At 38.3% G+C, this 25007-nt stretch overlaps 1 protein-coding gene across 6 annotated transcripts in view; it reads left to right on the top strand.

Moving 5' to 3' along the window:
• Window positions 1-25007, top strand: part of NRXN1 (neurexin 1) — a 728802-nt gene that overhangs the window by 60932 nt on the left and 642863 nt on the right. For 3 of the 6 annotated variants that reach the window (XM_075147344.1, XM_075147343.1, XM_075147342.1), the window contains exons 2-3: window positions 18441-18458; window positions 23223-23252. The exons of 2 other annotated variants lie outside the window; for them this stretch is intronic. In XM_075147344.1, coding sequence (XP_075003445.1) covers window positions 18441-18458; window positions 23223-23252 — 48 coding nt within the window. The remainder of the gene's footprint in view (window positions 1-18440; window positions 18459-23222; window positions 23253-25007) is intronic. One more of the 6 variants, XM_075147345.1, reaches the window with a different exon arrangement.

Here is a 25007-nt window from a genome sequence, read left to right as displayed (position 1 = left end):
ACCAAATTCCAGGAGGGAATATCCAATTTACATAAGCGAGTGGGATCACTTTTATATGTAAATGATACCAAAATGTGTGTCACTGTTGCACAAAGATGACTAAGCTCTCTGTGCAAACTTCAGCCTTTAGGGCCCAATCCTGTAATCCAGCTGCAAAATTGCTATTGACCTGAAATTTCCAGTGAGACTTTTACCTCATTTCAGAGAAGCATAGCTGCTGTTAGTGCTACATAGTGAACTTTGGTTTTCCTTTATACCCACCACTGTTTTCTTCCAGCATGTGTGAACCCTATTCTTCAGTTTCTGGATGAGCTGGGACTTAGAAGGCATGTGTTGTTTCTACCCAAATTAAATCTGTACTCCACTCTTCACTGGATTTGACTTATGTTCTTTAATGTTTGTGACTATAACTATTTTTTACAATATTTTGACAAATGAGAAAAAAATAACCAACACTTGAATGAGATTTTTTTTCTAAATGCCTTTCTCCTCTTTTTATGCTCCAAAGTGCATGTAATTTAATGATGCAATTCTAAGAGAAGAATTCCAATTTAAAATGTGTTTATGAGGGTTTCAACCAGAGATTTGAACTTGTGTTATAAGGGACTTATACCAGTCCACATATATTTGAAGTAGCTCTCTTGTCTCAGTGGAGATTACATAACCGTATCTTCCATCAGAATCTGCACTTTCCCATTGCATACTCTCTCAAATCAATTTACACAAAAAATTTATTTGACCTATTTTAATAACTTTACTATCACAAATCATATCTAAATATGTGGGTATGTAGGCATTCACAAATAAAATATATGAAGATGATTTCCCTGTGATAGTATCAACATTTTCTGTGTTGCTTTTATTTCATCTTATAAAATACTGGCTTGGAAAACCAGCTTTGACCTAATGTATAATATGCAGTTTGGTGAAGCAACAACTATACACTAGAGATGGCACTAAGCTCATTTTAACTACAACATGAACCCAGATCTTGAAAGCATTGTGGTAGCTTCCATTACACTAAAAGCTATTGATTAGAAATGCTTCCCTGGCAGAAAGAGGGGACTCATGAACTCATTGTGTTCCAATGATTCACCATGAGATCTCAATGGGAGTTGCAGATGCCAAGTAGCAGCACAGCAGATAAACCATGAAAATCAAGGAGCAATCCAGGCCTTATCCAAGCTGTATAAATTAATGAAAAGATTTCTATCCATCTGAATGGGTTCTAAAGAAGATCCCATTGTATGTCAGAAGAACTATTCCTGCCTGGTTTTTCTATTCCACTTATTTTTTACTAGGACTTTACTTGTTTTGGTTATTTAAATTTTACACTTCTCATCAGACTACTTGTTACTGAAGACAGAAAAAGCACGTAACGTAGGACATTACATAAAGGACATGTCCTTTTTATGTAATTTGATTGTAATATTTGTTAGCATACATCTTTTACATGTCTTTTAAATACATGCAGATATCATTGATACAAGATCTAAGAAAGTAATAACAGCAAAGTTGTTTAAAGGTTATGCCAGTGCCCTAACCAGAAGGTGATGTATTTTAAAAATTTGGCCCACTACAGAAAATGGTGATAACTCACTAATAATGCAGACTGGATAAAAAATGATAGTTGTCAATATTGAATGTTAGGAGGTACATTTAAAGAGATAAAAGAAAAACACTTGAGACCTTGATATTCTAAACTACTACTGGAGACATATGGCTTTTTGGGGAGGGAGAGTTGATTTGTTTTAATGGAAGTAAAATGAGGTGGCCGTTCTACATGCATTACAAGCATGTTTCGGGAAATGTGCTTTGAATTTTTTCCTTTTTTTAAGAAGCAAATGATTTATGAGCATTAGATGTTCTTCATAATAGACACTTTTGGAATAAGACATTTGCTATAAGCTGTAAAAAGAAGCACGAAAAAATGGATCAAGCACTTTTTAACCTGTTATATAAAGAGGCTTTGCAAATGAAAATAATTTGAGTTATGTTGTTGGTGGCTTTTGTACAGTTCTTATAATTTTGTTTTGAAACAAACTATAATTACAGAACAGCCGTTCCTTGAAGTATTTTCTTTAAACAAAAGAACATACAACAAATTCAAAATCCCATTAATCAATACTGCTTTTTCAAGTTCATAAGTATCTTCATACGCATTAGTCTTTGTTTTGTTGAAATGCAAGGAGACTTTTCCTGAAGTTCAGTGTTATCTATCTCTGTCCCGTGGCGTGATAGGACATTTTGGAGGAGTTTTGTGTTAGTAAAGTAAAATATTTTTCCTATGTTCAGTGTGAAGCTGGCTTCTGTTTTGGTTTCTGTATATATTAATAGTTGGACCATAGCACATTGTTTATTGTTCACTAACAATATTCATTACATTTATATACACTTTACATTGCATAAGGTATTATTATTACATCAATGAATGTGCATTTGCTTATGTAGTCTATGTATTCAGTATATACTCAACAATTCCACCTCATTCAAATATGAGTTTCTTTCTTAGTAGATGGTTAGTTGCTCAGTTTATTTCTTTATTCTGAAAATGTGATTGCAAAAAAAAAAAGATGCAAGAAATTTTTGTGGTTTGTTTGGGAGTTTTGTTAAATTGATTACGTACATCGGTTATATGATACACAATCCTTGCTTTCATTATTATATTCTGTGAATTGCCTAATGGAGTAAATACTCTGCCGGGGAGAAATCTTAATTATGGTTTAGATGTAGGAATTTTTCCACTTTGGGAACCTCAGAATTATTCCTCCTCTTCATGAATAAAAATTAGGAAGCAGGTGATTTGTGTGCTCATTTCAATAATGGGCCAACAATCAAACAGGTTTTCTGTTATTCACTGGGATTTACCTTACAGAGAAGGATTTCCTCCGTAGGACAGTTTGCTTCATCCACTTCTTATTAAAATTTTGTTTTAATAATATAAGTAGTACCATTTTATATCATGCTTAAGATGTAACCGCAAAAGAACGCTAAGAAATACATTCAAAACACATTTTAATGGATGGTTTTTTTCATATTAATCAACCAATAATATTTATGTCTCCTCAGATATTTTCTTCTATAGAAAACAGAGCTATAGCTCTACGTTTAGATGTTCTCATTAATTTCCTTCTAAACTTCTATTTGACTCAGTCCCAGGAAAAGTCATTACAGTATTCCCTACTGTCCCCTTACTATGTACTACAGGGTAATACACCACAGAGACAACTTTTCGTGAGGAATTATAATTGGTTCTGATAAAGTTTTAGCGCAGAAATAGTTCTTCACTAAAGAATCCTATGTTGATTTTTCTTGATGCCAACATCTTTGTCATTCTACAATGTCGACTGTAGAAGAGCTGACAATAGAAAAGATGCTTTACCACTTTTTCATCGGGAACGTGCTACCATACTAATGTGTTATGATAGATGAATTACATCACAGCATAACTATACAAAAAATAATCTTCACATGGCCCATACTGAAAGTAATGTAGGTTTAGAAAAAAATGTAAAATCATAGAATCATAGAATGGTTTGAGTTGGAAGGGACCTTGAAGATCATCGAGTTCCGACCCCCCTGCTATGGGCAGGGACACCTTCCACTAGACCAAGTTGCTCAAAGCCCCATCCAACCTGGCCTTGAACAATTCCAGGGATAGGACATCCACAGCATCTCTGGGCAACCTATCGCAGTGCCTCACCATCCTCATAATGAAGAATCTCTTCCTTATATCTAATCTAAATCTACCCTCTTTCAGTTTAAAGCCATTACACCTTGTCCTATCACTACATGCCCTTGTAAAAAGTCCCTCTGCAGCTTTCTTGTAGGCCACCTTCAGGTACTGGAAGGCTGCTATAAGGTCTCCCCAGAGCCTTCTCTTCTCCAGGCTGAACAACCCCAACTCTTTCAGCTTGTCTTTATAGGAGAGGTGCTCCAGCCCTCCGATCATCTTCGTGGCCCTCCTCTGGACTCACTCCAGCAGGCCCATGTCCTTCTTATGTTGGGGGCCCCAGAGCTGAACGCCGTACTCCAAGTGGGGTTTCACGAGAGCAGAGTAGAGGGGCAGAATCACCTCCCTCGACCTGCTGGTCACGCTTCTTTTGGTGCAGCCCAGGATATGGTTGGCTTTCTGGGCTGCAAGCGCACATTGCCACCAGGTCATGTTGAGCTTCTCATCAACCAATACCCCCAAGTCCTTCTCCTCAGGGCTGCTCTCAATCCATTCTCCACCCAGCCTATATTTGTACTTAGCATTGCCCCGACCCATGTGCAGGACCTTGCACTTGGCCTTGTTGAACTTCATGAGGTTTGCATGGGCCCACCTCTCAAGCTTCTCAAGGTCCTTCTGGATGGCATTCCTTCCCTCCAGCATGTCGACCGCACCACACAGCTTGTGTTGTCGGCAAACTTGCTGAGGGCGCACTCAATCCCAGGGTCCATGTTGCCGACAAAAATGTTAAACAGCACCGATCCCAATACCGATCTCTGAGGAATGCCACTCGTCACTGGTCTCCACTTGGACATCGAGCCATTGACTGGATCTCTTTGAGTGTGACCATCCAGCCAATTCCTTATCCAGCAAGTGGTCCATCCGTCAAATCCATGTCTCTCCAATTTAGAGACAAGGATGTTGTGCGGGACAGTGTCAAATGCTTTCCACAAGTCCACGTAGAGGACGTCAGTTGCTCTTCCCTTATCCACCAACGCTGTAACCCCACCGTAGAAGGCCACCAAATTTGTCAGGCACTATTTGCCCTTAGTGAAGCCATGTTGGCTGTCACCAGTCACCTCGTTATTATTTTCCATGTACCTTAGCATAGTTTCCAGGAGGATCTGCTCCATGACCTTGCTGGGCACAGAGGTGAGACTGACTGGCCTGTAGTTCCCTGGGTCTTCCTTTTTCCCCTTTTTAAAAACCGGGGTTATGTTTCCACTTTTCCAGTCAGTGGCAACTTCACTGGACTGCCACGACTTCTCAAAAATGATGGATAGTGGCTTAGCAACTTCATCCACCAGGTTCCCTCAGGACCCACGGATGCATCTCACCAGGTCCCATGGACTTGTGCACCTTCAGACTCCTTAGATGGTCTCGAACCTACAGTGGGTGGTTCTTCATTCTCCCAGTCCCTGCCTTTGCCTTCTGCGACTTGGGCGGTGTGGCTGGAGCACCTGCCAGTGAAGACTGAGGCAAAAAAGTCATTGAGTACCTCAGCCTTCTCCATATGCTAGGTAACCAGGTCTCCCGTTTCATTCTAGAGAGGGCCCACATTTGCCTACTCTTCTTTTTATCCCTGACGTACCTATAGAAGTTTTTCTTGTTGCCCTTGATGTCCCTGGCCAGATTTAATTCTATCAGGGCTTTAGCTTTCCTAACATGATCCCTGGCGGCTCGGACAATTTCTCTGTATTCCTCCCAGGATACCTGTCCTTGCTTCCACCCTCTGTAGGCTCCCTTTTTGTGTTTGAGTTTGTCCAGGAGCTCCTTGTTCATCCATGCAGGCCTCCTGGCGTTTTTGCTTGACTTCCTCTTTGTTGGGATGTACCGCTCCTGAGCTTGGAGGAGGTGATCCTTGAATATTACCCAGCTTTCCTGGGCCCCTCTTCCCTCCAGGGCTTTATCCCATGGTACTCTACCAAGCAGATCCCTGAAGAGGCCAAAGTCTGCTCTCCTGAAGTCCAGGGTAGTGAGCTTGCTGTGCGCTCTCCTCAGTGCCCTAAGGATCTTGAACTCCACCATTTCATGGTCACTGCAGCCAAGGCTGCCCTTGAGCTTCACACTCTCCACCAGCCCCTCCTTGTTGGTGAGAACAAGGTCCAGCATAGCACCTCTCCTTGTTGGCTCCTCTATCACTTGGAGAAGGAATGATTAAAGATTAGCATCAGAATATATATCCAAGTAATTTCTTTCAGAAAGGAACAAAGGTAATAAGGAAGACTTCAAGAACTGTCAAAGGTGACATTATAGTGGGTGTCTGCTATCATCCACCTGACCAGTAGGAGCAAGTGGATGAGGTCTTCTACAGACAGATAGGAGGAGCTTCACATTCGCAGACCCAGGTCCTCATGGGGGACTTCAGCCATGCTGATCTCTGCTGGAGAGACAATGTAGCAGGATATAAGCAATCCAGGAGGCTCCTGGAGTGTATTGATGATAACTTCCTCCTCCAAAGGATAGCAGAGCCAATGACGAGACGTACTCTGCTGGAACTCATACACCAACAAGGAGGGGCTCATTGGGCATGTGAAGATCAAGGCCGCCTTGGCTACAGTGACAGGCTATGGTGGAGTTCAGGGCATGGAGGAGGGTGAGAAGCAAGTTCACATTTGCCTTCAGGAGAGTTGACTTTGGCCTCTTCAAAGATCTGCTCAGAAGAATCCCATGGGATAAGGCCCTGGAGAGAAGAGGGTCCAAGAAAGCCAATTAATATTTATGGATCACCTCCTCCAAGCCCAAGAGAGTTCCATCCCAACAAATATGAAGTCAGGCAAAAATGCCAGGAGGCCTGTGTGGATGAATAAAGAGCTGCTAGTCAAACCCAAACACAAAAAGGAAGCATACAAAGGGTGGAAGCAAGGACAGGTAGCCTGAGATGTATACAGAAACACTGTCTGAGTATCCAGGAATGAAGTTAAGAAAGCCAAAGCCCAAATGGAATTTAATCTGTCCAGGGATGTCAAAGACAACAAGAGGGGCTAGTATAAGAACATTACTGACAAAAGAAAGACCAGGGAAAATGTGGACCCATTGTCAACAAGACAGGTGACCTGGTGACACACAACATGGAAAAAGCTGAGGTAGTGAATGCCGCCTTTGCCTCAGCCTTTACTAGAAGACTAACCTTCAGGAATCCCAGGTCCCAGAGACAAAGGGTAAGGGCTGGAGAAAGAAAGATGTACCCTTGGTGGAAGAGGATCAGGTCAGGGAATACTTAAGCAAACTGGGCATGCATAAGTCCATGGGGCCTGAGGGGATGCACCCACAAATGCTGAGGGAGCTGTCAGATGTCATTGCGAGGCCACTCTCGATAATCTTTGATCAATCATGGCAGCTGGGAGAAGTACCCAAAGACTGGAAGAATGCAAATGTCACCCCCATCTTCAAGAAGGGCAAGAAGGAGGACCAGGGAACTACAGGCCGATCAGACTCACCATGATCCCTGGGAACACAATGGAGCAGCTAATCCTGGAAACCATCTCCAGGCACACTAAGGATGAGAAAATTATCAGGAGTAGTCAGCATGGCTTCACCAAGGGTAAGTCATGCTTGACAAACTTCATAAACGTTCTATGATGAATTGACTGACCTGGTAGATGAGAGCAGAGTCCAGTCTACCTGGACTTCAGTAAGGCCTTTGACACTGTTTCCCAAAAGATCCTCATAGAGAAGCTGCTGATGTACAGGCTGGATGAGCAGACAGTGAGGTGGCTTGAAAACTGTCTGAATTGCCAGGCCCAGAGGGTGATGGTCAGTGGTACGAAGTCTACTTGGAGGCCAGTGACTAGCTGTGTACCCCAGGGATCAATACTGGATCTGATCCTGTTTAACATCTTCATTAATGACCTGGATGATGGGGCAGTAAGGAGGACAACCCTCAAACTGAGAGGAGTGGCTGATATACCAGGTCATGCTGCCATCTAGAAGGACCTTGGCAGGCTAGAGAAATGGGTGACAGGAACCTTATGAAGTTCAACAAGGAGAAGTGCAAAGTCCTGCACCTGGGGAGGAATAACCCCATGCACCCGTATATGCTGGGGGACACCCAGCTGGAAAGCAGCATTGCAGAAAAGGACCTAAGGGTCCTGGGGGACACCAAGTTGACCATGAGCCAACAATATGACCACAAGTTGACCATGAGCCAACAATATGCCCTTGGGGCAAAAGAGTCTAATGGTATCCTGGGCTGCATTAGGCAAAGCATTGCCAGCAGGTGAAGGGAGGTGATACTTCCCTTCTATTCAGCACTGGTGAGGCCACACCTGGAAGTACTGTGTCCAGTTCTGGGCTCCTCAGTGCAAGAGAAACATGGACATACTGGAGAGAGTCCACCCAAGGGCCACAAAGATGATTAAGGGACTGGAGCATCTCTCCTATGAGAGTGCCAGCTGAGAGAGCTGGGACTGTTTAGCCTGGCAAAGAGAAGGCTCAGGGCAGGTCATATTAATGTGTATAAATACCTGAAGGGAGGGTGCATAGAGGTCGGAGCCAGGCTCTTTTCAGTGGTACCCAGTCACATGACCAGAGGCAATGGGCACAAACTGAAACACAGGAGGTGCTGTCTGAACATCAGGAAACACTTTTTTACTGTAAGGGTGACCGAGCACTGGTACAGCTTGCCCAGAGAGGTTGTGGAGTCTCCAACATTGGAGATATTCAAAAGCCATCTGGACACGGTCCTGGGCAATCAGCTCTAGGTGGCCCTGCTTGAGCAGGGAGGTTGGACCAGATGATCTCTAGAGGTCTTTTCTACCCCAACCGTTCTGTGATTCTGTGATTCTATGATTCTGTGACTCTGTGATTCTGTGATTCTGTGATATTGATTAAACTGTTAGGAAGAGAAGAACTAGCTCTAACTTGGTTTGTGTTCATTTTATAGACATCCCCAAAATGTGACTGTCTTGAAACATCTACTACCACTAGAAATTTTAATTGTGCAGTTCTGAGATAGGAACAGTCATAGATGAAAAATTAAGGTAGCTAGCCATAATATACATACAATCAGGGTTTTGCAAAAGCACATAAGGTACAGTATCTCCTTGTCAGGAGCCACCTTTTTCACTTTTAGTCTGAATTGCAAGTTTTTTACATCACTTAGTAGCCTTATAAAAGTATATATTCTTATGCCAAGAAAATAACTGTTTAACCAATTCATATCAAAGTGATTAATGAAAATCAAGAATTGTTCTAAAGCATCTGTTTCCTGATTGCAATGTGTGCAAGTACTCTGTACACATGGGAACTCAATCCAGGCATTCACATGGCTACAAAAAAAAATACTGTTGCTCAGTTCTTGTAAAATCTATGGATGAAATAAAAAATATATCAATTCTTACTTTAGCTAAGGATGACCAGATTTTAAGTGAAGAAATGATGATTTTTTTAATTGTAATATTTCTTGTAACTAGTTTCATTGTCATTATCTATAACTAGTAATTAATCAGAATAATATTCAGTATTAGCATTGAAATGATTGTAGACTAGTAAAGGAGAAAATTAAGTTCAGTTCTTTAAAAAAAAAAAAGATCTATTTTGTTCACTCGCAGTCACAGATAGCTGTGATTAAATTTTAATTGATGTCAAATTAAACACTCAGTTACAGCATACTGACTTCCAGAGTACAGCTCCACTCACTTCAGAGGAATTTCCCATTTAAATGAGCAGGAAGTTTGTCCTGTACCATTCTAAAGGCTTCCAAAGGCAGGTTCAGCTCAGTTCACATCCACAAAATTAATCTTAGTATTAGCCAAGAAAATTTTACGGTGACTAGCTGAAGAACTATACAACAAAGTGATTTTGAATATTGTTACTCCATTTTTAATTGTGTACAGTGCGTCTTCTACATTTTTAGCTGTTAACTCTGAAGAACACTTCATACCAAATTGTCTTCAGCCACCTGTGTTAAAGTCATAGCATCACTGACAGCACACAAACATTCCTCACTTTTTTATAAAGACACTGCGTGAATATAAAAATATGGCTAGCTTTGCATGCACTCCTGTTAATTTTGGTGTACTAGTCTGGGAAGGCACAAATATCCAGCTACAGAGTCAGGGCCTGAGTGAATATCTCAGACGGGCAGAATGTGCAGGCATATGTCATCACCCTTCAGCAAGTATTATAAAGGAGAAATATTGTATTTACGCAGTAAAGATTGTAAAAGTGTAGACAGCTGCCAGTTCACCCTACAATACATAACCAGTAGAAAAGTTTTAGGAAGCATTGTCTAAAAACAATATCCTTCTCAAGGACAAAAAACATGACCTCCCCTCATTTAGGTCTCCTGCTCATGTTATCCACTGGATCATCACCTCTGCAAAGCTGCCATCCAGTTGGAAAATTACTTCTGCCGTTCAACCACTACACAGCATTTTTACTCACTGTCAGCTTGGCTAATCCTATTGTATTAATGGGACTAACAGACCAGTTTTGCTGAAAGGATGATTGGACAGGGATTTGATTTCTTCTGACAGTAACTGGGTCGTGATTTTGCAGCCTCTTGTATAGACGTAAGTGACTACACAAAGCACAGTGCAACAAGGAATCAGATTTACTGGGCTAGTTTCTACTCTCATGTACACCAAAACAAGTACAAATAATTCTGAAAAGTCTTTATTCCTCATTTCACAACCGTTTCTTAAAGCAGTTGTTGAAGTGAGTTATTTTATGAATTTTTCAAATTAATTTCAAAATAGATATTCTTAAAATAGAAATACCTGTAATACTTTTACAGAACATAATCTGTTCTTGCCATTACTCTCTGCCAGCCAGAATAGTTAATTCTGTATGAAAGATTTTGATAGGAATATCCTGAAAATGTATTTTCATGCCATGTATCCAGCAGGACTAAATTGGACAAAATCCAAAGGAATAATAATAGTCCTAGGAAGAAAGGAGGACTTATGGTAAGATGCACAGGCCATGTAAAATGGACAATATATAGTCAGTCCTTAATTCTAGTTAGTCTATCCATTCTCCATTATAGGAAATAAGGCCTCTAGTGATTACAAAAGAGGTCTAAAAGCACAAATCGAAGTAAAGTGCGCAAATCCCAGAGATTTTCAATGGAAACTGAATGTTTCCAATCCAGAGAAATAGTCCCAGAGGCTAAATGGAAAAAGACCAGCAGTTCTTAAAGAATATCTGGTTACTGAGTGAAATACATAAATTTACATTGTGTTTCATTTTCTGCTTATACATGGAAATTAAAACACTGGGGAGGGAGCGTGGTTCTTTGACTCGCCTTCACTTATGCAAATGACTTATTTCTCCTTTCATTATCTCTATTATTAATGTTACTAAATTCAATTATTAAAAAACCTTTGATTCCACCTTTGATTCCTGGTTGTGGTTACTGTAGCCATGACACAGATGGAAGAACACTTGTCCCAGTGACTGATGCAAATTTCTTTAAAGCGTCGACATATTGCAATCAGGTCTGAAGTTTAGTACATCTGAGACTAGCCAAACCCATTTTGGAGAAAAAGAATTAAATTTAATGAGGTGTCAAAATAAGGCCAAAGTCAAATTTCTTGGGACTGTAATATAATTAAAAAGCAGTCATTTTTATATCTACATCATGATCTCTCCCCTGAGTCAGTCCAAGTTTATTTAGAAGTATGGCAAAAATTACTAAAAGAAGAGGACAAGTAACTTTCCAAAAACGTCAAGTTCTAGGAAGTAGTTGAGAAAAAGGATTTATAAGTATCAAACGTGCTTATTTGTTAACTACTGTAGCTCCAAAAAAGCACAAGTCTATTCAGATGTGCAATATCTAAAAATGTGTAACAATGAAATAATCATGGATTAATAGCATTAAGCTGAAGCAGTGTTGAATGATTTCACATTTGATACACTGGTGTACACATCACATTTGTGATGATAAATGATAGAAAAGTGATAAAGCTGCATAAGAATCAAACAGCACAAAAAATTGTTGCCTCAGAAGGAGTACTAATTTAATTATGTCTCGATTTTGATTCTGTTTAACATCTGCAGACAACTGGAGAGGGTATTAAAAAATATTACATGGTGTAGAAGTAAATTGGGGATGGGGGTATTTTCCCATTGGGAACAATAGTAATGATTTGTCTGAATGATTTTTTTTCACCCATTATATTTTAATTCTTCATGGGAAACATTTCTCAGTGAGCTCTTTGGGCAAATGATGCAGAGATTGGTTCTGAGAAAACAATTTATTTGAACATTTTTGTGTTTAACAGGGTGTCAAAGTATTTGCTGCTGTTTATGCTTGGTTTCTGTTCTCATTTGACTAGAGAAAATTTGTAGATACATACAAGTTATGGCCAGAATGTACTGCTATGAAAATATTAACCTGACTTCCTAAATGGCAAAAAGGCAGAATTTCTTCCAGTGATTCCTCCAATGCAGCCCAAAAGCAATGATTGATGTACAGTTTCTGTTAGACAAAGGCTCTGTCTTAAGACTTCAGGGAAGAATTTCCCAGTATTCCCAATGCTTATTTTATCTTTACTGAAAATTTTCACCTTACTTTCAATTTGTACTTTTCTGACTCTTGATCCCAGCATTTGTCTGGTTGAAAGGACTTTCAGGTATCAAGAATCTTTCTTCTGACATTGATAGCTACAGACTGGGTTCAAGACACCTTTTAATCTCGTCTTTGATATATTCAATAGATTGAGCATCTTAGGGCTTTCATTGTAAGATATGGTTGCTGAGTTTTCTTAGGTTTTTAATGCCATGAATGACTGTGGGAAAAGTTTTTTCCTGAAACCTCTTTCATTTTTTACTTCCTTTTAAATATATAAGCACTGGAACTAAACACAGTAATGGTTTTAGTTATGTCACAAAAAGTAATGCCATTTTCTATTTCTGCTCGCTATTTCTTTGCCTGTGCATTCAAGACTTGTACTGCCCCCTTAGTTGCTGCTTCACACGAGGAGCTCATTTACAGTAGCTTAACTAAAATGATCTTGTCGTTATTTCATTCTCAATGCAGTTGGGATATGTAGCACTGTCTAGAAAAGGTGGCCTCACCTAGAGTAAATTCATGGATGTTTATTTATATAGTAGAATTTACAGAGGTGTGCTGAATTTGGGCTGATGGCTTTGTCTTGTACAAAACTGGCAGAAACATCTAATTGTGCCCTAATGATCCTCATTTGGCAGAAAACCTCATCCTCGTTTTTGGTCAAGAGAGGTCATCTGTGCTCCTGACAGTATTGCACCTTTCTTCCGAGTCTTGTACAGGGCATTCCAGAAAAGACGGGATCTTCACAGACATGTAGATAGAAAATTGAGCTAGAACAGAACCAAATTCCTGTTATTCTTAAATTTCTCCTTTCCACCAAAAAAATCAATAGAGTCCCTGTTATATTATATTTCTACCCACTGCACTGGAAAGTCCTCTGAATGGGTCCACCCAAAGCTGTGTGGAGTCTGGGAGAGGCTGTACATTGACTTCAGACCTAATGGGGCCATGTGGAAAATGCAGGAACTCCTGGACCCTCTTCCCTAGATTCTGGTGGATTTGCAGATTTTCATAGAATCATAGAATCATTAAGGTTGGAAAAGACCTCTAAGATCATCGAATCCAACCATCAACCCAACACCACCATGACCACTACACCATGTCCCTAAGCGCCTCATCTACACGTCTTTTAAATACTTCCAGGGATAGTGACTCAACCACTTCCCTGGGCAGCCTGTTCCAAGGCCTGACCACTCTTACAGTAAAGAAATTTCTCCTAATGTCCAGTCTAAACCTCCCTTCGTGCAGCTTGAGGCCATTTCCTCTTGTCCCATTTGGATGAATCCCAAATTTTGTTCTACGAGGCCCAGCTGTAGGAAATGCTGCTTCCCTATTTACTCAATATTCAAGCAGAAGGCTGCACAGAATCAGAGTTCTGTACTAGGTATCTTTATAATACATTTCTAATTATTCATATTTACAGTCAATAATTACGATCAACATTTACAGAGGTTTTCAAAAAAATGCAAATAATCCTAATGGAATTTGTCAGATACACAGCACCTGATAAGACCAATGCTAATAGCCACAGATTTTCAATGTATTGCTTTAGTTCATCATTATTGAGACTATGACTGTTCATGCTTTATAACATACTTCATGTTTTCATATCCTTTTCAAATATTTTCTTTTGAATCACATGTTAAATAAAACAATTTCTCTTTCTCTAACAATTTGAGAAACTGATGGGACAGGCTAAGTTACACTATCCAAGAGATGCTGGGTGCAGTCCCATAGAAAAAAGCTGCCTCTTGAGATGACATGTTCCAGTACAGTATTTTAAAGTAGATAAATTTATAGAGAAGTTTATCTATGCATTATTCTTTGGGGAAACAACTTAAAATGTCGTAACTTAAATTTCTATCTATCATTTTTATCACAAGACACCTGCATAAAAATAAGCTTTATTTCAGGCTACTTCCCCGCTACTCGTACTACTGAATATCTTATGAAATTTCATAAACTATGTCTGTGGTATGTTATTGTTGCCAAATATGATTTTGAACTGTAATTTTGATGAGGAGAAACAAAACAATAAAAATGCCACTTCTAATATGCTATTTCTTATTATGTTATTTCTAGAATGCTGTTTCTGCAACTTCAAAATACTAACGTACTGCTTCATCTGCTTATCATGAAAATACTATTCTTGTATAATTGTCAGGACAAATATTGTGCTCTGTGTGTGGCTAAGGTGTAAATATTCTAGCAGAAGAAAAAAATGTAATAGCAAAAATAACGACAAAACATATAAACAGTCACTTATTTTTTTAAAAAAATCAAGGTTTCCGTGAAGCATCACCAAATATAAAAATTATTCTTGAATTAATAAAAATGTCCTGTAAAAACATGATTCCCATTTTTATATCACTGAATCATAGTAATTTGCTAAAAAAATTAGAATTTGTTGGGCTTCTGCTGCAAAAAATATGGAGCAGGTTCTGCTCTCAGCTCAGTAGGGACAGCCTGAGACAATTCATCTGAAGATAATAAGCCAGATTCACAGCCTGTGTAAGTTGTATAGTTCTACTGATTTCAACAGTGTCATGCCAGATTTAAATCAACTGAATATTTGGCTCAATATGTGCAGTCAACAGATTACACCAGTAGCACTGAGAGCAGAATTTGGCCAAAGGAATTAGGTTGTAAACGCAGAAATTAGCAGTGCAATTTTGTATTGTTGTGGGGGGTGGGGGAAGGTCTAGGGAAATGAGCATTTGCAGTGGATGAAGACCTGTCTAGTTCTTCAAACGAGTAGCTCGGTGCAACGTGAAAACAGAGGACTTCTCACATTTACTGGAAGTCAGAGTGCTGAAGAGAAAGTTACCTGTCTGGCCAGTTGTCTGGTTGCTAGTGGAGACTGTAAGGCAACTGCTCCTCCGCTGTTGCATTGACAGTCCCTTTTAGCCCCTTGTCTCGTACCTGGGCTGTGCATCGGTGAAAATCATTGGTACGACCAGCTGGTACAGAAAAGGCTAAGAGCTGTTCTGTGCCAATGCCTACAGCAGCTAGGAGATGGCACTTTGGGTCTTGAAAGCCTCTGGTTCCACTGAGGCCAACAGAGGTACACAGTAGACAATAAGGTCCTCCAGGGTGGATGGATGTAAATGTGGGTAAATTCAGACTACAGGTGGCTAAATCATCAGCAATGACAGAAATGTGTAATACGGCTCTACTCTCCTCCAGGTACATAAATTTTACACCAGTGCAACTGTAATGACATAACTACAGTTACTCCTGATTTAAATGAGGAAAATTTTGTTCCCTCCAAACTGCAAAATTAAGACATGGAACATATACATGGCTTTCAAAGAGTTTTCTTTTTTTTTTTTCCCCCCCCCTCAAGAGTGGCTGGAGTAAGCAATATGAATAAAAAGCAAAGTTAGAATTTGGGTCTTCTGGCTTCTTAGTCTCTGCTTAGAAGAATAGGCCATGCCAACAAAATGGGAATCAGGAAAGTCACGCAAAGTGTTAGCGATATGGAAATATATCAGCCATCACAAAAAACCACCTTAAATAAATAATAGTGCTCGATGCTAATCTAACGTAAAAATCTTGTAAAGTACCATAAAGAAGCTGAACTAATTTTTTTCTTAAATTGCAAAACTGTTCAAGATGGTTTAACTTACCATGACAAAAACATGTGGAGGAATGAATTTTCATTGCTGTTTACTAGTGTATAGGGGTTTGGCTATATACAGTTTTATTCACAGAGCAGAAATTCAACACTTTCAATTTTATTTAATTCAAAATGTTTTGACAGATTAATTTACTATCACTTAAAAGTTTAATCAATGAGACATTTAAGAGAAGTTGCTCAGCTAGTGTAAATCTTTCTGGTGACAAAGTCATCAAAAAAGACATACCGATCACTGCTAAGAATAGGGCCCATGATATAAAACAAAATATGCTAAACCCTGTAACCAGACGAGTTTAACCATCTGACACTGGCTGTAATGTCACTTTCAGAAGTCACTCTTTGACTCTGACATCATGAGCAACAGAACTGGCCTTTTAGCAAGTTCACGTGTTTGTTTTAAGTAATCATGTTAAGCTAAGTATGACCACCAAAAAGGATGTCATTGTAGTATTGGTATTGCAATATACTAACACTGCGGTAACGAGGACTAGGTGAAGGAGCTTGAAGTTGTACTACAATTGAAATAACTAATTTATTTTTCATGAAGTTTGGGGGTTTTTGTATTTAAAGAAAGGAAATCACAATATGCAGTTAAAGGAAGAAGGCTCTTCCAGAAAAGTTTAGCTGTAAGTAGCTATTTCTAATAGCCCAACTATCACTGTAATTTACACTGCATATAGAACATAATATCTTTATCTTGTGAAATTGGGTGTTTTTCGTTTTCTCAGTGAACTTTATTCGATTTGTTGATCTTCAGGTATTTACTCACAACGGGCATACTGCTTTTCATATTTTATTTTCTTTTTGGCCTCATACATTCCTAAATGCATGAAACAGTATATAGCCTTTACACTTTCATAACAAACTAAAATTTCAGGCAGTGAGATTTTAGAAGTCTAAATTTAGAGTGTGTGCATGGAAAAGGTAATTTATAATATCTTAAACCAAATAACTTTGTCTGTTCTGACCTATGAGTATTACAACTAAAAACTGAGAGACTTAAACCCTTAGTATTCATTGTATATAGTAGTTATTTTTAAAGTGGTAAACTTTTCAAATTACTTATTGGAATACTGTCTAGTTATGATGAGATTTTTCAGTGTTTTGTGGCATTAACTTATAAAGGCTTTTCATTACGAAAAGTGACACATTCTGGCAGGAAATTGCTATGCTTAAGAGATATCATTGAGCCCAGTTCTGTGTAACTCGTTTTATCGACTCCTGGTTTACAATATATTCAAATTAGTTTAGATCGCATTTCTTAATGGTCACATGAAAAGGTATTTTCCTATGGGAAGACTCCATGAGAAATGACAGAACTGGGCTTCAATTTGCAATTGCTTCTGAGTGCCTGCTCCCCAGCAAGCGTTGGTGGAGACAACACAAACTGCAGGAAGAGATATCCCAAGCAGTCAGACTGCTATGTTGTCACCGTTCCCCGTTTCTTTGTGGTTTCGCACAGTTCATCTCCTTGACTTCCATGTTGTTTTTCCCTTGTTATTTTACCTTTCCCATTTTCTCTTTCCCCTGAGATGTCTTTGTACTCTCTCCTATGCTCTCCTCAGTCAAAATCATAATGGGCAAGAGAGACATACTTCCTCAAAATCACCTACCTAGTGGAGGAGCTGAGGACTACAGAGACTAGCATGAGTACTAGGACACTGATCCTGTTTCTTAACTTTAAATTCTGTCCACTTCATTAGCTGAGGCTCAATTCCTAGTCCTCTCTCTCTTTGTAGGCTTTGGGGGAACCTTCTTTCCTGTGGCCCATATTGATATTGGGCTGGGGATAAAAGGCCAAATTATTGCTTGTTGATAGCAGCCTTTACCTAGGCAAAATGCCCTTTGATCTAATCCGGGGGCAGAACCCATGCCTGAGATTGCTGTGGCCTTTGCTAGCTGTACTAGGCAGAGAATTGATTGATTTTTTAAGACATGCAAATTTCTGATGCTGACAAATGTTCTGAGACATGATTCTACAATTCTGAGTTATTTCACCCAGTTTAAGTGACAGTTTTTCCACACTGGATTGAGAGAGCTGACCCAATGACCAGAGTGAGTGCCTCAGTAATGACTGCAGGATCAGCCACTCTAGTAACATCTCCACAGCATATTCTAAAACTTAAGTTTCTTGTTTGATCTGTTTAAAATCATCTACTTCATACAGGTCATTAAGGAAAATTCAGAATGGAAAAGTAGAAGCAAATTAACTTAGAATTCCTATCACAAATGACTGATGGATTTGAAATATATAGTTATAAGAGTCTTACAAGAAGATCCTCTGAATAATGACTAATAATAATTGAACTTAGAAAGAGCTGCGGTAAATCCTGTACAATTTTTGCACTTTGGAAACAGTATTGTTTTATTTCATATCACGTAAATTTTGTTAAATAGAAGAAACACTGCTTCCCTGGTGCTTTTGTTTTTCCCTCTGGATTGTAGCAATAGAGCACTTGCATGTTGTGTTTGATGCCTTGCATGATGAAGACATGCAATGGCAAGTTCCAGTCTGCATGCTGCTTAATGAATGTTTTCCTTTTCTCTCCTTCCCTGTTATGTGCTTACAGAAGACAACTATGTGGAAGGTGGGTGCTTTCTACCTTATTTTCCTAAGCTCTTGTTTTTCCCTTCTGTTTAGTGGTTTTTTTCCCTTCTGCTTAATGTTATAAAAGTACACGTATCTTTCAGTACGGTAAGTTGCACTTTTTACCCATAAAGGTATACAAGTTTATTAAATAAGTGTGATTTCTTTTTCCATACGGAACACAAACAAAGCTCCATTTTAATCTTGGCCTTATTGGTGTAATTCCAGAATATCCCCACTGAAACAATGGGATTTATACTCATATGACTGATATCACCCTTCAAAATCACTCAGGAGATTTGCAGAAGGACTGATTTCTTCTCATGTTCTGTATGAAAAACACTTCAAGAAACTGTGTCATTAGTGTGGAGCATAAATCCTCCTCATAAGAATGTAATGCATGTTAAATACCTATATCTTAATTGCTTAGGAAAATGGAAAGCGCTTTTCTCTTTAATACTACAAATCTTGCTTACTGTATTACCCTTTACAGCACAAAGTTTTAGGAAAAAATTTTTTCTGTCTAACTTTTCAACATAATGCATTCTGCCTTTTCGACATTGTGGAAGAAGCAGCATGTGGTTTTAATAATAATGTTGGTATGTAATTAAGTCCCTTTAAAGAAAGTATGGCACAGGGCAGTGGAAACTAAAGCACAATGCCATCTAGCCTGAATATTGGTAAGTATGTCTCTTAGCTGGTAAAACATGTTGCGTGCATATATATCATAGTTTTAAAGGTACAGAATATGCTTCACAGATCAGTTATTACTGGGAATCAGTACTGTCTTTTTGCTTATAAGCCAAAAGGTGCAGGTGCTTTTTTATGTACAAGTGCTTTTAAAAGTCTCTCTGGGCTGAAACTTTGCATACTGGATAAACGATTATCTATTTGAAAAATGAGTTTATCTATCTAAACTGAGCAATAACTTTTATTTTATTTTTTCCAATACTTTTAAAACTGTATTTAAATCAAGGACTTTTTGAAAGCTAACGTGCAAAGTGACTGCCCTGGCATGGCTCTGACCCAGGGTCCTGTAGTAAGCCACTGTGGGGCCTGAGTTCATTCAGGATTCAAGTCACCGTGGGCCACTGCCTGCCTGTTCAGTGGCAATTTTCTAAAAAAGCCTGGAAGTATCCAATCTGGGTTTCTCTACACTACTGTATACAAGGGCAAAGAGAGGTGCTCAGATTTAGCACATACACAATGCTGTGCAATTTTATTAAAATATATGTTACCAGTAGGAGAAAGGAAATTGAAACAGTTCTGATGCTTTAATTGTGTGCACTGGCACACACATACATATCAATGCAATTTCCTTTTCATTGTGAAATAAAAATGTATTCAAAAACACTGGGATAGGAATTCTAACTGGAAAACATAAAAGCCTAGAAATAAGTACCTAATCTTATATTTGATCTGTGCATAAAACTCTTACTGGTGTCAATATGAGTCTCAAATGTGAATTAGGATCATTGTAACTAGATAAGGAGGTTCAATTTAATTTCATGTATTCATTTATGCACAGCAGTACAAGATAAAGCCTGGATAACTGTTAATCCAGACTTTACCTGAATCTAATTCTTAAAACTGCAACCTTAAATTTATTCCAACACAGGTCTGGATACTTATGCATACATTAAAGTTACAAAGGATATATATGTAAAGAATGGAAGCATAGAATGTGTATCCAAAGCACAATCTGGAAACCGAGCTATAATTTTTCATCTTTGATTTTTGTGATATCTGAGCATCTCTGTAAGTTAGGCTACATAAGAAAACAGAGGGATTTAGTATTCATAGAGTTAAATTTGTCTATATTGCTGGTATATATGTAGCTGGAAAGGCTACATTTTATTCATTTTGCTAAAATTGTGCTAGGGTTGAACATGTTCACCACAGGTTTGCCATGTTTAAATTTTGTTTTGGCCTGTGCTCTGCATGAAACTCACACACCAAATTTTGAAAATATCCTATTTTCATATCTGTTTCAACTATCCCATCCTGTGCCCCTTAACTCTCTCCTCTTGGAGCTAAGTTTGGTGTAAAGATGGAGTGGATCACACATGAGGCATTCCTACTAAATCTTGAATTCCTAATTCACAAAGAAAAGACCTTTACCATTCCACTTATGAAGTAATGGTGCACAAATGAATATTTTCAATGTATGGTATGCCTATACATGGCTAGTTAAGGCTAGAACTTTCTATGACTATCCATTGTGGTATTCTCTATTATAAGCAAACTGTCATTTTGAAAATCTAGTAGCAATTGCTATCATGGTAGATTTATCTGTATCATTTTAAACCACTCTGTGGATGGCACAGGTACAGTAATAGTAATTCTTCACTCTTCCATGGCCTTCATCCATAGATTGCAAAAATATAAAATACGGTAAATATCATTATGTGCTTTTAGCTAGTGAGTATATAAGTAACCTTACTGCTTCACAAATAAAGTAACATACAGAGTCAAACAAAATACAGTGTCTTGAGGACTAGTACTAAATTTTTTAATTGATAGATATTTGGTTTGAACAGTGTATTTTTTTTTTATATTCACTTGACTACGTTATTTAGTTGAACAGCACTGTAAGTGACTCTTAAAATTCAAGTGGTTTCTATGATGTTTTCAAGAGGCACTTCTGCCATTTACGTTTTTTTCAAATTATGTAAGAATCATGTATTTACAACTGACCAATCTCACATACCATTTTAGCAAAAATAATACCTATCAAGCAGTGATAATCTCCTGAAGCTAGGCCTTTTGTTTAGGTCCTTATAGCTATAAAGATCATATTTAAATGCAAGCTAGTAAGAGATTACCTACTTTGCATTCCCCTAGGATACATGACAGCGATTTGCTTCATACCTTCTAAGTACTGAAAGAGCTCACATAAAGTAGCTGCTGAAAAGTCACAATTTTATTATGGAAAAAGGTGTTGTAACATTAGACTAGTTTCACCTTCCCTCTATCAAATACAGTTAAGGCCAAGTCAAAAGTCTGAGATTTCCTACTATAGTTGCCAACAAAAACAGTTAAAAGCCAAAAGACAAGTTAAAATAAAACATTTAACTTGCCAAAAGAAAAGTTAAATAATCACATGAAGAGACTAATACTTCCAGAAGGCCGTGCAGGGATGTTCAGCATTAAAAGAATGAAGCTTGACCGTGGGTCTTTATACTTGGTGTTTTCAGCATGCCTCTCAGTTGCAGCAACACTTATAGAGAAAGAACACGCGTGAAAACATTTCTGCTCTCTTTCACAAGCTGCTAGCTGCAGCACAGCTGTGTGATGTTTCCCAAGCAATGCGTAAATAGGCATCACTTCAGGATCACACTCAGCTTTCATTTACATTGCTGTAAACCCCAGGTAATCCCACCAGCTGTAGGGCACTGTATTTGGAAACAGAATCTACTGCACAAGAGACGGGGCACATCAGGCCCTTCATTTTAACTGTGCATCTATAAAGGGTGATATTAAAAAGCACTAATTCAGCAAAACCATTGTTAATCTATTCGGAACATCACTTGAGATTTGAAACTGATAAGATATGCATCCTTTAAGACTGATTGCAGTGGGGAGTATCTTCTTTGAACTCCCCCCAAGTCATTTGTGCACCTAATTTTCTTTGTGAATTAGAAATCACAGGAACTCTCTAAGAAGTCTGTTTTCCAATAAAGAGCAGGATATTTTATTGCACACCTTCTTTGTGTGAATTAATTTTAATTAATTGCAAATAAGAAAATAATGTGTCACTTTTTATAGTTGTTGGAGAAGAGGAGCACATTTAATACATGAGCAATTAATAACTTCTAAAATGGATCCTAAACCAGCTAATTTCAACAAGAATAAGCCTGTTTTTTAAACCAGACATAAAATGTGAAAAACCTTCATATTTCTAGAAAAATGTTCTCCCTACATCACATTATTCTCCGTGAGAATATAAGTATCATTTTATTATCATGAATTAAAAAAAGCGGAATATTTTTGGTTAAAGAGTAATGAAATTTGGCTCTGGTTGAGTGATTATCATTATGGACATCTGTTTTGAAACGTCACTAGACCTATACTGGTATGATTGGATTTCACCTCACAATACAAATATAAAGCAAAATCTATTTATCACAGATTTATGAAGTAGCTTCAGAAGCTGTCACTTAAATTTTCTTTATTGCTATGTATTTTATATTGCATATGTAATAATTTGCCTTCTCTGGAACAAATTCATTCTACTCTCACGTTTCACACAAATAAGGAGACATCCCTTGCATTATCATTTCAATGTGATGAAGAAATTTTATTTAATTACCTGAAATGCTCATTTTTATGAGGGGAAAAAGATCAGACCCAGCCCATTTTTCAGGTTTACACTTCTCTAGGTTTTTAACGTCATTTCACAAGTAGAGGACAGGAAGTCCTCCCAGCAAAGTGTTCAAAGCAATATAATCAAAATACAATAAAGACAGATGGAATATTAAAGGAATTGGTTGGATTTGAAAGCATTTTATTATTTTCTGTCATCCCAACTACTGCACAGAAGAAATACACAATAAAGCAACACCCAGTGTTTGAATTGCATTTCTGTTACTCGTAGCCCAAAGCATTCCAACCAGTGGTTGAAAAATGCTCTTTGATTTCCCTCTGTGATACAGACATCTCATAGGAAACAGATGCCTGTCACAAAACATTTTTGTCACTGTGACAACACCACCTTCCCGTGCTCCCTTGTTCATTGCTGACTGTGCTCTTGTTTCCCTTCAAGGTCTGGCGCACCTGATGATGGGCGACCAAGGTATGGGCTCTGTTCCTTTTCCACTCTGCTTTCATTGTTTCTTCTTGTTCTGTAGCTGCTTTGAATCCATCACTGCAAACGATGGGCAAATGCTTGAAAGCTGACTTTGGCTGCAAAGAAACACATGGTTTTAGTCACATCTTTTCTTATTTCATTTTTTTTTTTGTTTGCTCCGTAAGCTTTTGTCCTTCCTGCCTCCTCAACTCCCCCTCTCGCAATATAATAACTGAAAAGAGGTGAGAAAAATAAGAAGGTGATTAAGAAAATGTCATGTATTTATCAAAAAATACAATTACAGGTGATTCTATAAAAGATAAACGAAGCACAAGAGCACTCTTCAGATAGCTCCTGAAAAAAGATACTCAGCTTGTCACATTGTACACATTGAAGAGTCCATTTACATTAATGCATGGCTGATTGGAAATGTGCAGAAAGCACCTGCTCCTGGCTTCTGGAATGCTGAGAGTACAATTTTGCAACCTAATGAAATCAGTGATTTTTTTCCTCCTAACCCATTGTCCATGTTACTTTTGTGTCACTCTTTCTTATCTAAGCATGGGTTATTTCTGTGTTTCTCTGCATGTACATGATTGGAAAAAAATAAACTAAATCCCTAATATGACACTGATTGCATCTCCATTTGTCTCCAGACACTTACCTTATACTTTGTGTCTTCATGTTCAGATACTATTGCATTTACATATACTCATGACTCTTACTGTTGTTTTTCTCCTCTTCTTTATTCTCTTTTTGTCTGGAAATGCTTTCTTCATGGAACCATTTCACCAAATCCATAGGTAAAAGTAAAGGTATTACATGATTTTCTTTATTTTTTAATGCCATCAGTATACTTTAATGTATGTATAAGTAATGCAAATAAATGTAAATCTTTTAGCACTGATAACATGAGGTAGGTATATTTTTAAAGTAAATATTTCATGGATATCAAGGTAAGGAGAAGTATCCTAAAGTACAGGCTGACCTTTTTTAAAGTTTGTCTCCTGGTTTTGTGAGAGATGTAAAGCTTTGGCAGTGATAAAGGAGGCTACAGTTATAGAAAGCATTCAGGATGAAATAACAGCCACGTTTTGAGGTATGCATTTTTCTGTTCTCAAAGAATTGTAGTCTAAACCACCAGGCACAGAAAAAAAAGCATGATGTTGTTCAACAGAGGCGCTCTGGAGGTAATCTGTCCAGGGCCAGCCCACAGCTTGATGTAAGTTTTAAATCTGAATAGCACTGACATCAGCAAGTCTCTGCTATCAGCTGATCACATTTGCCCTGAGATTTTCCTTGTATATTAATCACTTTGATTATATCTGAGACAAGAACTGGACAAAGGAACGAAGAAGAATGAACGCCAAAGAGAAGCGTGGGGTTTTTTTCAGAATTTTCTACTGTTTTGTTTCTTTATGTAAAGAATACCAGCCATGTTTACGTTCTTTCTCTTGGAGGGAACATGTGCAGTGGGGTCAAGACTTTTCCTGTATAAATGAACACCAGGTTTTTTACGAGGATACTTGTTCACAGACATCACGTTAAATGTATTTTTATTATAAAAAGCTGGTCATTAAAAGCCATTAAATCTGTGTTACATATAATGGATAATACAGTTCTATTCAACTTAAGCATTTGTCAGGGTGTACCTACTCTTGGTCTAAATCAGAAATCCAATCTGCATGGTCGTACTTTGCTAACTAGCTAAATTAGAAACAACCTTCCGCGTTCCTTGGTGTCTTGGCTGATTTAGTGTTT

The sequence above is a fragment of the Calonectris borealis genome, chromosome 3 (genome assembly GCF_964195595.1).
Source record: "Calonectris borealis chromosome 3, bCalBor7.hap1.2, whole genome shotgun sequence".
NCBI lineage: Eukaryota > Metazoa > Chordata > Aves > Procellariiformes > Procellariidae > Calonectris > Calonectris borealis.
The sequence above is the reverse complement of the archived record's forward strand: the minus strand, read 5'-3'. Positions and strand labels throughout refer to the sequence as shown.